At 41.5% G+C, this 17,290-nt stretch overlaps 1 protein-coding gene across 1 annotated transcript in view; it reads left to right on the top strand.

Annotated features, from left to right (window-relative positions):
• Positions 1-17,290, top strand: part of LOC106652214 (zinc finger protein basonuclin-2-like) — a 202,212-nt gene that overhangs the window by 64,645 nt on the left and 120,277 nt on the right. The window contains exon 2 of the mRNA XM_023459282.1: positions 2,454-2,556. Within this exon, the coding sequence (XP_023315050.1) occupies positions 2,539-2,556 (18 nt within the window). The 5' untranslated portion in view covers positions 2,454-2,538. The remainder of the gene's footprint in view (positions 1-2,453; positions 2,557-17,290) is intronic.

The following is a 17,290-nucleotide window of genomic DNA, read 5'->3' as shown; positions in this document are numbered from 1 at the left end:
CGTGACTCGTAAAAAGGTTTATTGCCACCCAGTAGTGTGTTGTTGGCAGCACGAGGGACACGAGTCCTCGTGAAAATCGAAGTCGCAGCCTGTATGTTTATGTATATCTCATACATGGACGTTCGCGCGCGTGCGAAAGGAGACCGAGTTTTAATAATACACGTACTATCTCTCGGCCGTTCCTCTCTCTCTCTCTCTCTTTTCTTCTGCTATGGGTGCGCTTGCGCGCGCACTCCAAGGCACAACAACAACAAAAAAAGAACGAAATCATAAAGTTACTCGCGAGCTTCCTCGAGCCCGAGAGCGAAAGGAAAAAATTTCCTCTTTTCTTCGCGCGACGCTTTTGATGTATGCGTTTTAACGCCGCTGCCGTCATCGGCCTTTTATTTTACTCGGGTGCGCGCGCGCGTATCGTTTTATAATCTGTCTCATACGTGCGCGCGCGCGAAACGGAGCACACCGCAAGACTATAGAGCGCATAAATAACGCGCCGAGTTAATAAAATTTTCGGCCCGAGCTATAAAGTTTTGTCCTCCCGCTGATGTAGCGTACAGGGCGCTCGTCGGGTAATAAGTATTGCGCGCGCGTGAAAAAAAAACTTTTTTCTCTCTCTTCGCGCGTACAGCTGTACGTAAGGATATGTGTGTGTGTGTATGCGTGTGCATGTATGTGTAATAAAATTCGCAGTGCGCGCGCGACTGTGTGGCATGTATATTATGACGGCGTCAGAAGATAGAGACACATGGCCACGGGGGTCGTCGTCGCGCAAGTCCCAAGCACGCACAGCTTCGGCTTCATTTGTCTTTATATTGCTTTTATTCATAAGTCTTATAAGCAGTACTTAATAACGCGCATTAGTGAGTTATTGCAGTTACGGTCTTCATATATATATATTAGAAGATGTATGCGGTACATAGTAGAGCCCCGCGTCTCTACGTATTATCGGCGGACATTTCATTTTTGCCTCTTTTTCGAAGACGCGCGCGAGGCAATCGCGCCTATCAAAAATTACGAGATGTTTATGCGCGTGAGAATATGCAATGGTATCAGCGATGCACCACGTACATAAACTTCTGGGACAGAGATACAGTCGCGCTCCTCTCGGCCTCGCGCCAGCAGCGCAATTATTATGACACCTGCGGATAATTTATCTGCCGACACAATACTGGTTCGAAGGGACACCTCGTAATATACCTATGTATCGCGCGATAAAGACAACTCGCGCGCGTTTAAGCGCATTCCTCGACGCGGAGAAGCGAAAATACTCCTATTCAGCGGTAAAATAGCACGAGCTCATTGTCTGGATAGTTGGCATAGAGGTAGCTAATTTTTTCATTTCGTATATGCTCGAGCACGAATATAGATATATGTGTACGAATGAAATTGCTCGACGCTTGCATTATCCTAATGTCGCGAGGAAACGGCGCGATGGTAAAAATCCTGGCCGTATCGTTGAAACTTTTAGCCAGCAGCGCCGCGCTTTACACAGGCTTATATTATTACATAAAGACACATGGCGTAGGAGGGTCGCGAGTCGAGTCGAGCCAGCAGATATATATATGCATGCACGCGCCGGTTCATTTGTCTTTATATTAACGGCACACGCGCCGCGCCTTTCGCCTTTTATAATAGGCTTTGGATGTACCTATACCGTACATATAAGACTACTAACCACCCCGTGTTTAAGGCAGCTCGTGCCGGGCTTTTACACACCTTTTAAGCCTTCGCTCGGATATTAAATTGACGATCTTTCGGACTTGTTTCTTTGTTCGGCAATGTTACAAATTATCGCGCCTCGTTCAACCTTGAATAAACAATATATAGTTGCGCCAAGGATGATTTTCGCTATTGATGAAATTCTCGCGCGCGCGAGCTCGAGCGACCCCGCGCTAAAGCTCCGACGATATTCATTTTTTAAGGGTAAACTTCACTCCTCGGCAGTGCTCGTAATGAAAGAATTTTTCACTATAGTAGCGAGATAAAGACTCGTCCTGGCTCGTAAGGCTGCGTTATGATACAAATTTCATTGCGCGCCCCTACCGTGCCGGGAGTGACTTCATTCTTTTTGCCCGCTTGCTCTTTCTCTCTCTCTCTCGTTTTTGTTTACGAACGACGCAGTATTATAGTTTACTGCTTGAGTGAGAAATCGAAGTCGGCCGAGCCAGTCTCAGGGGCTTAATTTCCATGCAAAGCCGGGAAATATTCACGCTTCTTTGAATCTAAAAAATCTCTCATACTCTCTTACCCTTTTTATGAGCCCCCTGCCTCTGGGGCTATAGGCTTCTTTTCTAAACGGACACTTGGAAATATTATCCCCTTCATTAATGCTTTTATCATTCTCTAACTAGCCTCAAGGCTTCATGACATTTTTACTGAACTTTCATGTTGAGTTTAACTTTTTTCCTCTAAAATTATCGTGGATAAGAAATAAAGAATAAAAATATGATTTGTAGACTACCAAATGCACAACCAATAACTGCTCCTGTGAATCGTTTGTTCCTGGTCAATTCAATTTGAGGTCTTGTGATAACTGTCATCATGGCTGGATATCTCATGGTGAGTAAATAATACTTATCTGAAAATAATATGCAATATATTTTAGTTCGTAATATTTTGGGATGAAAAATCCAACAGCAGCATTTAAAATTTTTGCTTGTTAAGACAAACACAACCCCATTTTCACTCGCAATATTTGTATTTTGAATTTAAAGCCGATCACCGTCTCAAATTACGTCCAAACAAATCGTCATACCGAGAGGAGTGAATTGTGATGAAACATAGTTGGACACAATGTCGAGGCCTTAATGCAATACAATTGCTGACCATAAATTCGAAACCGTGCACAATTGCCTACGCCGCGATAACTCCTGCTACATACACAATTTTCGATTCCGGCTATCTCGTACCTCCTTCGAATTCGCGTAATACGTATACGGTCGTCTTTGCGTATGAAATAGAGGTCTGCCGCCTCGTCGTTCCTGACCATCGCCTCTTGGTGGTAAATGTATCGCACTTGAAATTCCGCCCGCTTGACCCGAAGCCCGATAGATTGGAGGCAGCGCGGAATACATATCAATTTCGTCCCAAGCTCCGTCTCTCCTGGGACTGCGCTCGCTCTCCTTCGTACGTTTCCCGGCGTGGCCCTGCCACGATATTATATCATTGTAGCTTTGCTGCAGTTTACGGAGCTTCGAGACGTTTTCCATTTCTCTCTTTTCTCGAGGCCCCCATATTTTTTTCAGAGTAGCCACCGTTGCAATAACACTGGCCATTATATGACTCGGTGACATCGCACTGGACTCGACAAATTTCTACCTGGTTTTCAGTTTTTAAGACCCGATTCTGTAATTCACCTATGTCAGTAGAGCTACATGGTGGCAATTTTAAATTTTCGTGAAGTCGATGTTGCGCATAAAATTTGATGTCTTGCTTCAAAGGACATCTTGGTTATAAAATTATTTTTCAATCCATGATGCGTGAATCTACATAAAAAATAGTTTTATTTTTTCAAAGATAAAAATTGACGTGTATAATTTGAATAAAAATACAAAGTCAATACCAATCAGTATCGCCCCGTAGTCAGCGGTCCTGCTTCATAATAGTCGTCCGCAGTAAAGAGCTTCGCAACGTCGAAAACTTTAACGAGCTTCTCGTTTTATAAGCCTAAAGCTATCCACGCACCCGTCCTGTTTTTTTACGAATACATATGCAGCTCATCGTTGCTTGCAAGAATTACGATGCGACACATCTGCGAAAGAGTGTGGCCGACGCGAAAAAAAGGCAACGATAACCTGCAAATATAAGTCATCGACTCAGAGGCATCAATAACACCCGGCGCGCGAGGAAGAATATAAAGAATGCTATAAGCACATCGTCCGACAGTTTGACACTGGTTTGAAAAAATATCCGTTCGCGCACGGACGAGGTAGAGAGAAGAGAGAGAGAGAGAGAGGAAAATAAAAAAAATGTGCCACGGGTAATACACTGCTGACAAAGGCCTTTTTAAATTGTAATGAACTGCCAAACGTTGAATTATGTGCTGCTGTCCAAAGTGTGTCCTCCTCCGCTCATTCTCTTTTCACATGCACATATACACACTTTTACATCACAAGCTCGAGGTATACTATTTATACCAAGCTCGCCCGAGTATATATAATAGAAGAGAAGAGAGACAGAAAAAACGCGTGCTGGTGCCTATGTATATAATGTCTTTACCCGGCAAAAGTAGCAACATCGCATCTTTTTCCCCCTTTTTGTTACGTCGCAGCTCGCTGTATATGACGAGAAAAAAAACGACAAACTCTCACGCGCCACCACCCTATGCCATGAATATATTTACATTGATAGTCCGTCTTTTGGCATTTTTCATTTGCCACGTCGTGTGTGCGTCGTTGTTGTCAAGGCGTCTTGTTCTTGAAAAGTGCGTTTTCGACGTACTATGTGTACACCCCTTCAGGTTTGTGTGTATTATACGAGCTTTATTTATCATGCACGCGTCGCTCCAGGATAAAAAGACTTTCCTCTGAAAAAATGTAGGTGTATGTAAGGATCTCTTTGAGTGGAAAAAAGTCGTCTCAATCTCGGGCCCGCGCATTAGCAGCTCCATGACAAATTTCGCACGTCTACGTATACATCGCGGAATTATCTCATTAAAATGCAGTTAATCAACGTCACATTTAACGGTCTCATTAGCGCGTTCAGCGATCCAAGCGCAGTCGCGATATTTAATACTTACCGCTAGGGCATTTAATCACTCCATTGCCGAGTAGCAGCGGCAGCAGCAGCACAGTTCGCGAACGCATTACACATACATATACCGTCTCGGTACTCGAGCTTTACATTCGTGGAAGTAGCGGAGAACGAGTCAAAGACGGTGCAGAAATAGAAACGTACATGTGCCTGCGCGTATGAAAGCACACACACGAGCCAGAGTTGATGCATGACGGCCGACGACGAAGACGACAACGACGACGACGACGACGACTGGCAATGCGTGTAAACAGGGCGCCGCGGCGCTTTTACGACACGCGCGCCCAGAACTCGTGTACGGCAGCACAGAGTTCAGCAGCAGCGGCGACGACGTCGGCGGTCTCTTTGACTTACGCGCTCGCTCTCTCGCACCATTACAATGCGCGCGTATAACTTGTAGGTGTGCATGTACGCGTGTATACACAAACGTCCATGCAAATTCGCTGGAAAAGTAATGCGTCGAGCTTTGACGCGTGCCATTTCTGGGGCTATTCTCTGCCAAGAGCGCGTGCGTCGTGTAAGCAGTCGCGCCGCTTTGAAACTCGCGCCTCCGCGCCTATACTCTGCTCCACGCGCGAGCTTATTTCTGATTCTCAACTTTCGTCACGTTTTAAGGCACTCTCGTTTTTGCTCGTCGCTTCCGAATTCGCGCTCTCGTCCCTATAACCCTTTCCACTTTTATTTTTTTCATTTTAACTTTTCTCTATTATTTTCACTTCGGTGCGAGTATTTTTATTCCGACTTATCAATTTTCTCGTGTAAATAAACACTTCGCGAGTTCCTAATGTTTCATTTCCGATAAATGAATAAGCTCATAAACAGCTTACAATGAAATTGAGCGCGCAGAGAGAAATATGAAAACTTAGCTGTGTATTTGTGTACTGTGTCTCTTATCTCAGGGGCATCCCCTGCTTCCGATGCATTATTTAAACTCGTATAAAGATGTTTTTGGCCGCGCCGAGTGCTATCGATTGCTTCCTACGCACTGACGAAAGCGCAGACACACTCAAAGCAAATATAAGCCATTGCAGCCGAAGCAGGTATAGATTCTCTATGTACGTGGCAATTCGCCAGATTACGATTAAACATTGATGGTGACAGTCTGATGCAGATTAATGTGCAGCCTCGGCCAGCCAGGACGAAATCACTTTCCATCTCTCAACTTGGTGTGCCGCGACTGCGGATGCGGGGGTGGATCGAGTTATTTGTCTCCCGTATACCAAAAGACGACTAGTCTCGCGCGAACCCCGTGCCCGATTACTCGAGATATGGATGTCTCCATCAAAGTGACGAATTGTTTTTCGGCTCGAGTCTCGAATTTCTATCGCCCACGCGTCACTCGACAAAATGCCAAAGCAAATTAAGCTTCTCTTCTTTTTCATCGACTTTGAACGTTAAGTTCAGTGGGCAAACTTTGCTACATGTTTCTACTGAGAATCTGACCTTAGGGTGAGAAACGACTTCGTGACGTCGTGCATGGTCGTCGACGTGCGTCAAAATAACCAACTGATTTACCTTGAAAAGCACTGCGCGTACTATCGTTCATTCGATGCCGACCCATTGGCGCCACACACGGTCGCGTATTTCGCAAAGAGCGTAAACGCGATAGCGCTGAAAAAACACAGTTGCGGCGTTTCGAATGACATTAGACGAAGCGAGAGTCGGCGAGATAAACGATAAAACCCCAAGTTGCAAAGTCAAACTTGCATGTGCATGCGGCTAGTTTTTTTTACACATGTTTATCGAATGTTGCGCTTCCGATAGCACTAATCAACGCGAGTTTTCGATTAAAAAATACGTACATTGAAAACACGTGATTCGACGATTAGTACGCGACACTTTTATTAAACTTTCGTCGCTCGAGGCTCGCAATCACGAGCGTCGCGACTGAAATCGCATTTGCAGCGAGCAATTAAAGCAACAATTTTACTTACTTAATAATGCAGCATATGATAAATAAGCGCCGAGTTTCTTAAAATCATATAATAATTCATCCGCTGTCTAGCTGACGAAAAATTCCCTCGCAGGTTAGTTTGCACGATCCGAGTGTGTATAATATAAATCTGTAATTATTTCACGAGAGAGCTTCGTGCCCTGCCGCGACTGCCACGTTCGGCTTGCAAAAGCTCGACGCTCTCGTCTTGCGAATTCACCTCGTGCGCAAGAGGTCGAGAGCAGTCCCAGGCCTAAAAACCACAACTCAAGAGAATACGTTGCGGTCGCGTAGCCGGTCTGAGATTAATGTGTCGCTACGTATCGCCTATGATTGACAGCCAGGACGTAGTTCGTGACCACGACAAAAAGTGCCGACACACACATACAGCGTGAGCGCTTACCGACACATGCACGTTCTCTCGTTGCGTAAATATAAGCTTTTCCGCGCGTCGCAGCACTGCAAGTTGCCAAGTGAAATGCAGAGTCACCAATTATCAAGTATCTTGCTTCTCTTAACTTGTCCATGAGCATATAGTAATGTATGAAGTCGAGCACGAGCACACAATATACGAGTCGAGCACGAGCACACAATATTTTGCTCTTATTCTAATTTTGTTCGTGTGAAAATGCTCATACCAACCTTCTTTCTCCATCGAAAAATTGGAGAAAAAATTAGTATTTATCCGCGAAAATTTTTTTGTCAATCGAACCCGAAGATTTATCTTCTGTTTTAAAGATTTATTCGATTTCCTCGTGGAATCCTGTAGGTACCTGTGTATCGCTCCATATTGCTCGATCTTACGTAGTCTCGACGATCGACGAGTTAATTTTCCCGCCATAATTCAATGCATCGTACTACATGTAGCTGCAAGCTCGAGACCAATAAAACTTATGTATAATAGTTACTCGGAAGTTCAGCTGCGAGCGCATATAAAAGCGCCTCTATATTGAAGATGTATTATGCTGTATTGTACCAACGGATCGTAATCAGTGCATATTATCTCGCATACGCGCAATTGCTCTCGATCCCGAGATTTCCCATGAAATGCGCGGGTGTGTAAATACATATTACAGGTGTCTAGCTGTACTGCCTACTATATGATAGTTATGAAATATTTAATCAGAAAATAACGATTAAGCCGGGAGCGCAGTATAAAAGTACATATATACGTATCAACGTACTAGTAATTACTCATATAAAAAAAGTTATAGCTACAAGTTGGAAAAATACGAATACATATTGTGTAATGCGTAAAACATTGAGTGCGAAGCAAAGACCGATACGACTGATTAGACCTTCCTTTTCGAAGGCCATGGACGACGTCAATTAGAACCTCTCCCTGTAGTCGCATATTCTATCTCTCTCTCTGTTGAGAATCGTAGCGCATGTGCCGAGCTTTCTCCCTCTCTCTTCTTCTCTCTTATGGAAAGAAAGGGTAATTAGATAAGTGAACAATTTCCTTGCCGAGCATCAACATGGAGCGAGCAAGGGAAAGAAACAGTTCAGCGGGCAAACTTCTGTCCTCGTCTCAGTGGTGCGATTCTCGCATATTTACATCTCCCCCGGGAGCGTAGCGAGTCGCTCTACTTCTCCTGAGACTCGCTTCGTAGCCTATATATGCTAGCAGCCTGTACCACCTTGGAGGAAAAACGGCACGTATAGCGGCAATGGATATAGGGTGCATGACCGACGCGATGAAATTTTGCCACCGGAACTCATCGCTTTTATGCGGTGCTGCTGTGCCGGGCTTTTCCTACCTCCTGTGTCTTAGAAAAGAAAGGGTTAATTAAAAATAACAAAAGCTATCCGCGCCATTAGCGCCCGTTTGTATGCGCCGGCATTACGATTATACAAAAAGCGCGTGTACGCACCCCCGCGCACTAACGGCTAAAACCCTTTCGGCACTCTTTGCGCTTCCTGTGACTTGGAGAAACGGCCTTAATGAGCTTAGGGAAAGAGAGTACATGCTGAAAGAAAAAAATCAAAGAAAAAAAGCGATGTATGCGAGTGGTGCGCTGAAACGCTGCGTGTTTGTAAGCTAAGTTACCCTTACTACGGTTATATCGCTTGCAAGACGAAGCTTCAACAAATGTGTTATATATCACAGAATAGATAATGGAAGATTGACCTCTGCTCATTCTATGCAAATTGTTTTTTACGAGATTGTAAAAAATTTTTGAACTGCGTATCACTCAAAAATGGGCAAAAATCGCTGAAAACAGCCGTAAAAAGCAAAAAATTGCCAAAAATAGCTACAAAAGTAGTAAAAGTTGATCTGAGGCTTAGCTTGAGGTTGAATCTGTAGAGGAAGGTCCATCGAACCAAATGAGACCACATATTCAATTGAGACATGTGATCATTTGGAATCCTACATCAAACAGTTTAAGGTAGTTCCCTCAGACCTGACCGTCAAATTTGGGCATATGTCTAAAAAAAATCTGAAAAAAAATTATACGCTTTCCTTGGCAAATTCTAAGCCTTTCTTGTTCTTTTAAAATTGTTCGTAGAGTTGATACTTATTGAGATAAAAAATCGCAAAGATTCATTGCTTAAAATTGTTTAAATTTGAATCGTTTATAGCTCGTGAACAAAAGATTTTAAAGAAAATTTGCAAGAGCACGTTTTTGTTTAAAATGACCCTGAAAACATTAAAAAGTTGGTTTTAGGTCAAAAAGTTTAAATTTTTATTTTTGCAATGTTTTTACATTAACTTTTTTCAAAAACTGTTTGGTCAAGTTTTTCCAGTTTTTGAGCTATGTTTCAGTACATACTGAACAATCATCTCCTAGTTTTTGAAAAGATTTTATCGATGCGTTTTTTTATAATCACACAAAATAGCGTCTTTTCGACGCGCTAGCATAGGGATCCCATGTTAAAGTATTGAACTTTGATTAATTATACTTCGGAAATGGTTTGGTTAAAATTCCTGAAATGTCTCACACATATGAAAAGCATTGTCAATAATATGTGGTTAAAATTTCAAGACCCTTTATCGATAGTCATTTTTTTGAGGAAACTACCTTAATTGTATCAAATGCTTGTTGTAGAAGATCTATACTACTGTGTTTGGGTCCATTGACGCTAGATGTCATCAGCTCAGGCGTCGAACGCGCAAGAGACAAAGTGGAACTTGGCGCTTAAATAGAGGCCAGTTCTTCGTACAAGTAATTTTCGAAAAAATTATTTGTTATTTTTTCGTATTGAAAGACCGGGAGCAAGAGTTATTAACAAACTAAAATGAGATAACAGAAAATGTAACAAAACGAAAGATTTAAATCGGAACTTCTTCGGGTGCCGAAATAGCCACAACTGTGACTTTGTCCGAGCGAGAGGGGTGAGTGAAAAAAGGAGTCTCCGTCGAAGCACGCAAGCCCTTCTCTCGTCTGGATGATCGTCGTGAGATTTTTGCGCCACTAATGACAATTTTTAATTTTAAACCTAACTGCAAAAGTTCAAATCTAAATGGTTAGAAATACTAGGAGGAATCGTAGTATGAGTCATAATGGGAGTCGAACATAGGTACCATCGTTCGCATAGACACCAGGATAGTTACGAGAGACGCAGATCTTGTACACTATGAAATCCAAATTGAGGATTGGTCACCGAAGGTACAAAATTCGAATTATTCATAAAATTCTAAAAATTTAAGAAAATCAAGTGAATCTTATTTTTTACATGGTATTTAATCTACCTCTGTGTATAATACACAGTATTCATTAATTAGAATACACTCATTGTTGCTACAGGAGAAGGACAAAACTTTAAATATTAGACAAAACTCTTATACTGTAACTTTCTTCAGGCAATGAGTGAAAGTTCATCTGATAATGTGTACATATAGATTCTTTGTTAGCCACGCAAGTCTCGTAGCTTCTAACCTATCGAGAAAAAGAATCTTCCTCTGCGAATTGATGGATGGTTCGCTGCTGACTGTCATAACAACGCAGTCTGTGTTGAAATTTTTCCCTGATACGCGCGACTTCGGACCATCGCCAAGTATACCCGCCCTCGTCCAAGCAAAAACGTACAAACGCAGAATGCTCTTAAGTATTCGCTACTGGACTCTACTCTATGCGTGCCAATATGTACACATATGATGATGTATGTGCTCTTATCATTACTTATGTATGATAGACAGAGAGAAAGTGGGAAAAGACTGTATGAAAGACAAGAAATCTCTCCGTTGGCGTGATTCGTGCATTTTTCCATGTATTCAAGTATTGTGAGACTTTTCGATGCGACACCAACACCATACATAAGCTTTTCTTACACTTCATAAATGTAGATACGTTTTCTGTCAAACAAATTTCAGACAGTTCTTTGCTTCGTATCAGTTGATATTCGCATCCCTGGAAATTCAACGTGATTTATTCATATCCGTTACAGATAATTTAAATTGAATATACGGAATATGAAAAGAGTATGTACATTTTCAATGAAGAATTTAAGAAAAAAAACTGTTTCATAAATTCCTTTTTCAATCCAAGATGCTTTCACCGTAGGATCTTCAGATAATTCCAAAAAGATATATATAAACATAAAAATCACCAAGAACATCCATGGTTGTCTTTAGCTACAACTTACAACACCGTTAAAACAAAATCCCAGAAAACTGACCGCTGATTTTTCCATAAAATTTACTTGCGCATAAATTGATATGATTAATTCGTGCGTAAATATGCATCGTAAAATAGAACATATATAATAAAGATGCAGACTCAATAACGACACCTAAATGCTTGTTCACGATAATATTCAACAATTAGAAATAACTGCGAGCGGATGTTTAGCGATTACGTATTGGTTGCTCTATAAATATACCACGTGAATAACAAAAATTGTACGCTTGCTTCGATAAGTTGAGACTGTTTTAATGAGGCGTCAATATTCATTCAGAGACTTTAATTTTCCTCTAAAAGTGACAAGAAAGACGAAAAATAAACAGCATCGATGCAAGTAAAAAGACAAAGAGTACAAGATAAGTTGAAGTGTCACGAGAAAAGGTTATCACGACAAGCGCGCGCGTCCACGAAGAGAGCCAGTTATAGTTGACAATGAAATCGTCAATAACCTCGCTTTGTGACATCTCCATCAGCCCCAGTCTCTTTCAACGTTTCATGTTGATTTTCATTATCTTCTCCGATATTAATTATTATTGCCCGATCCACACTCTCAACTTTTTTAAGCGTACGCACCGTGCAATATGACAATTCGTGTGTATATAATGTGAAAAATATTATTTATGTGCATGAAGATAAGGCGCTGCACTCGGAGCGAATGATAGAGCAAAATTTCATTTGCCTCGTTCATTGACAGTTGTGATTATGCAGCATGATGAGTTGGAAATACATATCGCGTATCCGTTCATTTGTCGCATAATAATACTATATGATAAGTTGTATTATTTGCTAAAACGATGACGGATATTCTTTGAAAATCTTTCATCGATTCTTTATTGATCGAGGTTATTTCAAGAATTAATAAAAATTGAATTTCAATTTTTGCTTAAATTCATGAATTGAAACATATGTATTTCATGAATGAGAAAGCTCAAATGAATGAAAAATACGTTAAAAAGTCTGTTGCAGCAGACCGAGCAAAGACATTGCATCGTTAACGGATGAGTTCCGAAAAATCAAGTTGTAAAAGCCAAGTGCAGTCTTTGAACGGCTCAGAGAGAGCGACGGACCTCGTCGAAAGACGTCAATGCGTGTGGAATATTACAGCGGCAAAGTGGATTTTCACGCGGCGGGGCTATCGTCGGCTTGAGAATTAGAGCATACATTATTCTACGAATTGCCACGATGCACACGACTTGAGCGTCGATCGTTACGGCATTATTTGTATTATCGCTGGATTTTTGTAACTATCAACGACACTCGGATCGACACTATCGCTCCTCCTCTATTATTCATTGCCCCATGAGCGTGACGATTGACACACGCATTGGTTGTTGAGACGACTTCGCGTATGCAGATGCGATTCAACGCATGCAAGACTATCGGGTATCGCTCGACGTTCGACCAATTGCACGCGATCCTGATTGTGTACAGCGAACGACGCACATCCGCGGCTCATGATTCTTTCATCTTTCAGAATTCGAAACAGTTTGCATATTTCAAAATTGTGAGTCTATCTGCGTCTCTAAAATAATCACATCTTTTAATTTTCTTTAAAAGTCTCTTAAAATCAAGATGCGCGAGCTGCGTCCGTCCACGTACGCGAAGCCAGACGCGGACGATTTACATGCTTGGCGTACCATTTATATTGCGATTTTTTTAATGCATTTCCCCGTATAACGTTTCGCTGCGGCGCAACATCGATCGAATGTCGCACTCTGTGCGCCGCTTACTGCTCGACTATGTGGGAGTCTTTATGTTTATAATACGATGCAGCCACGGGACACGCATCAAACTCGTGACAAAAAAGCACGAATACAGAGGATCGCTTGTCTCTTTCTCTGTCTCTCTCTCTCTCTCTCTCTCTCTTCTTCGCTGGACAAGACGCGACGTCGACGACGATGTTATCTCGGATACTCGCTTGGCTGCGTCAACCATGCGCAAACTCGTCATCGCCGGCCACGCAAACCCCACAGGCATTTTGAAAGAAAACACTAGGAGTCATGAGTTCTTCTCGCGCATATTCTCCAGCGTCAACTTGATACGCGTCTCAGCCGATGACCAATGACTGTTTATGTACGAGGCTTGCAGCAATCCTCGCCAGAGCAAAGAGCACATCGGGAATTACGTTTGAATGCATTTGCAATTCACGTTACGCTGAAAGCCCAACCTTCATGCATTTTATTTTCTTTAAGCTCCTTACGTTGAGTTAAATTCACTCGTGTCAAAAATAACAAGTTTAGCACGGCGTTAAGATTGATTTACCGGTTAAACAGCTAGCTTATAATTCGATAACAATAACCTTTAATCGGAGCAGACTGCGATACTACATTGAACATTTGGCAAGGTTTTTTCTATTTTGAAGTTACTTCTTGGATAATGGCTCGCACTTAGTCAGTCACGATGTGCGAGACACACGAAAGGATGCTATATAACGACACGATCGATGCTTGCCGCTCGTTCGTGAACAGATCTTACCGACACTTTTGCGCATGCGTCTTAAATGCCACGTGCCATACGAAGAGCGTTGGTGTGTACGTTCACATAAGACAGGGCAGAGTCGCGAATTATCGCATATGTATAGCTGTGACCTATGCGAAGTCGATGTTACAGTATAGCAGCAGCTCACGCCGGATACTCGCAATTCCCGGCACGCGAATGCCAAACATGTGTGTCAGACTATATGTTTATAAACATACAGCCCTCTTCGACTTAGATAAAGCCTAGATTATCAAGCAAAATGCATATTGCTCGATAGCGGCCTCCTTTTCCACCCTCAAACGCCGTCAAACTTTTTGTCATGAACAGGTCGGAACGACCCGTGCGTGCTTTCATGGCTGCGAGACTGTGTCTCCTGTAAGCTCGACAGATTACCGTGAAACTCGTTACGGATGCAAATTTGATCGATAAGACATCACGCTATATACAGGCTCGAGAGCTTAAATGATTGTTGGTTTTCTTTCGGCCACCACGACGATATAAGCAAGGAAGTTGTTACGTAAAGGATCATATAAATTCGTATCTTGCGAATAACAACAATTACTTTCCAATGTATTTGATTTTTCAGTAGTTTGTGTATTCGGCGGAAGAATAATAAATAAATTTCATACTTTATTAAATAACTACTACACGGAGAGAAATACTGTAATAAATATTATCAACACATTCGGAAGCAAAAATTACTATATTCGCTAGTACAATTGCCTCAGAGTCGGATTATGGACATGTTCTACTATGGACATGCTAAATATCGGGTTATTTTTGTAACTTTGTAATTCAAAAATATTTATGAGATATTCTAAAAATTGCTATAATAACATTGTAAAAATTGGTATGTGGCAAATTTTACTATAGATTATGGGAAATTTTGTGGATGAATATTTCAAAAATTATTTTATATTGTAAAAATTTTTACCATAATCAAAGCTTCTCGATTTCATCAGCAGATGGAGTATGGTCAATTCCCGCAAGTGTTAGAAAAACTGTCCGATTGGTATATATACAAAAAATTTCGAACAGATATTATATTTCCAATATGTGTTGAAACATAAGGTTAGAATACGAACTGCGCTGATATGAATAGACAACTGTTAGGTAGGTTAGTTTTCTAGAGGCAGGCAAATGTTTGTGTTTAAAAATCGACGAGTAAAATAATTCCATGATAGCAGAAAGCAGGGTTAGGTCGAAAACTTGGGGCTCTCAAAAAATCGAAAAATCATCTCTGTGTATGAATTTTTATTTTTTGGAATTTTCCAATTATGGTTAATGAATGATCACAGAAGGATTTTTAATTTCTTGTCGATTCGATTGCACCAAAAATAAGTGGGAAAAAAAGTTTCAACAACATTTCTAATAGAGGCTCTCCTTCGCGAAACAATCGACACTCAAAATCTCTTTTTTTTGTTCAATTTAATAAAAAAGCTTGAAGCTTGCAAGAGTACAGATGAGAAAAGTAGAGAGGGGAAGGACAAATTTCCTCGCTACACAAGCACTGAAAACTTTTCGTAGGCTAGCTCCTGCATAATCAAATCCCAAGAAGATTCTTCTTTCTTTTTCTCACTCTCTCTTTCTCTCTATACATTGGGCTCACTGCTGCTCGCCATAAAAAGCTCCATAATTGATTTTGTTCTTTACGGAAAGTTGGCATGCACTCGAGAGAAGGGAGGTACCGTCGGTCGCAAGCTCGTGCCAATCAATCGGCAGTACAGTGTAGTATACGAACGAATAACCAGCGGTATAGAGTTGCTTTTTACTGCAGCTCTAGGATAACTCGTAGGTTTTCTTCAGCTGGAAGCTTGGATCTGTTAAAACTTTATTCCACAAGAAACTCTCGATCAAAATCGCCAACGCCGTACTCATCGTTGCTGATGTTTCTTTTTTAAACTTTCTTAAGTCTAAAGTCCAGTAGTCCAGATGTAAAGTTATCGAGTAGAGATATTTTTGTATGATGTTGAATTTGAAATTATTTTTTTTATGGCCGAATAGTTAAAGTTAAACATATTTTGAAAAACATCGACCCAATATCTGGAGCCCACAAATTCTTAATGTGGATAATCTGTTTGGTCAATTACATGTTAACTCATGCAACTTTTCATTAGAAGTTGTCTATTCATGGTTCGCACCTTATTTTTTTTACAAAGGTCAAAAGCGATTTAAAACATTCGCAAACGAAACGAAAAAAAGCGATGAAATAAGTGCATTTCTTTACAATTGCTGCATGGCGGTTATAAATTTTAAATTAAATGATCATATTCGTTCTAGGGATAAAAATACGCACACAAGAGCTCGCGAGCAAGGTTCGAACCCTTAAGATTTTATCTGTCCAATTTATTAAATCATTCTCCAATTAGAATCGCCGAGGTTTTTTTGTGTATTCGTCGTGGATCGTCCACACCCCGCGTGTTATAATAAACGCGAATGGACGTACGTGTGTGCTTGTGTCAGTTCAAACACACCTCCTTGCAACTTATCGAAAGTATATACACAGCAAAGCAATGGCAGATTAAAAAGAAAACACGCATGCACACACACGAGGATCGGATCAAGCCGTCAATTTAACAATTTCACAAGTTGACGCACGACGCAATTTAGCACATATTTATATGCGTGCCATACACACGGCCAGGGGAAGCAAGTATATAAAAGTTGGGGAGTGCAAGCGGCGAGAGCTGTAATTATCGAGTATTACCACTCTGGCGTAGCGCTGCGGTGGCGGCGGCGACACGTAAGGGCTCCGCGAAGAAACTTGATTGGCGGCATTAGCATAACTGCAGCGCGGAGCGACCGAGTCATCGCCGTCGCCGTCGCTCTCGTCACGCGGCAAAACGATAAAAGCTCCGGTCGAAATACGACTCGCAATGTATCGCGCCCGAGCACTCGCGAATCCTCGCTGTAAATCATCCTAAATAACCGTGTGTAAATGTGCACTACACTACTCTCGTTCTCTTTCGGTGCTATTCGTATATATGTATATTTGCATACTGAACCGGCATGACTGTCTCACCTGCGTGCGCGAGTGCACCGAACTGCAGAACTCGACGTGGTGCGCACCCTGCAAAAACAAAATTTACCCGCGAATGTTGGCCTGACATTATACATTTACGTACTTGTGAGTAATAACGTATGTATTATGCAGTGACACCCCTTCCCCTTACTGACTTATTTTTACATGTGATTTTTTACATAATTTCAACTTTTATTCTCTCTGTTTTGTATTTTTACTTGGCCGAGCGTCGCAATTTCTTTGTCATTATGATACTTTATTCCACTCTCCAATGATTGTTCGACTGTACGCGCAAGTACGATAAATTCTATTGAACGAAGCAATAATTCCAATTCAGCTTATATGATGCGATATACGTGTAATTTTGCGCCATGCGAAATGCGCATTTTATGCGGGTAATTTGGCGAGTATACATATGTATACACATCGGTAGCAATGCGTAACATGAAAAAGTAAAGTATCTAGTCTACTACTGTATACAAA

Source organism: Trichogramma pretiosum, unplaced genomic scaffold (assembly GCF_000599845.2).
Source record: "Trichogramma pretiosum strain Unisexual culture from Peru unplaced genomic scaffold, Tpre_2.0 scaffold31, whole genome shotgun sequence".
NCBI lineage: Eukaryota > Metazoa > Arthropoda > Insecta > Hymenoptera > Trichogrammatidae > Trichogramma > Trichogramma pretiosum.
This window is presented reverse-complemented; position numbering and strand designations above follow the sequence as displayed.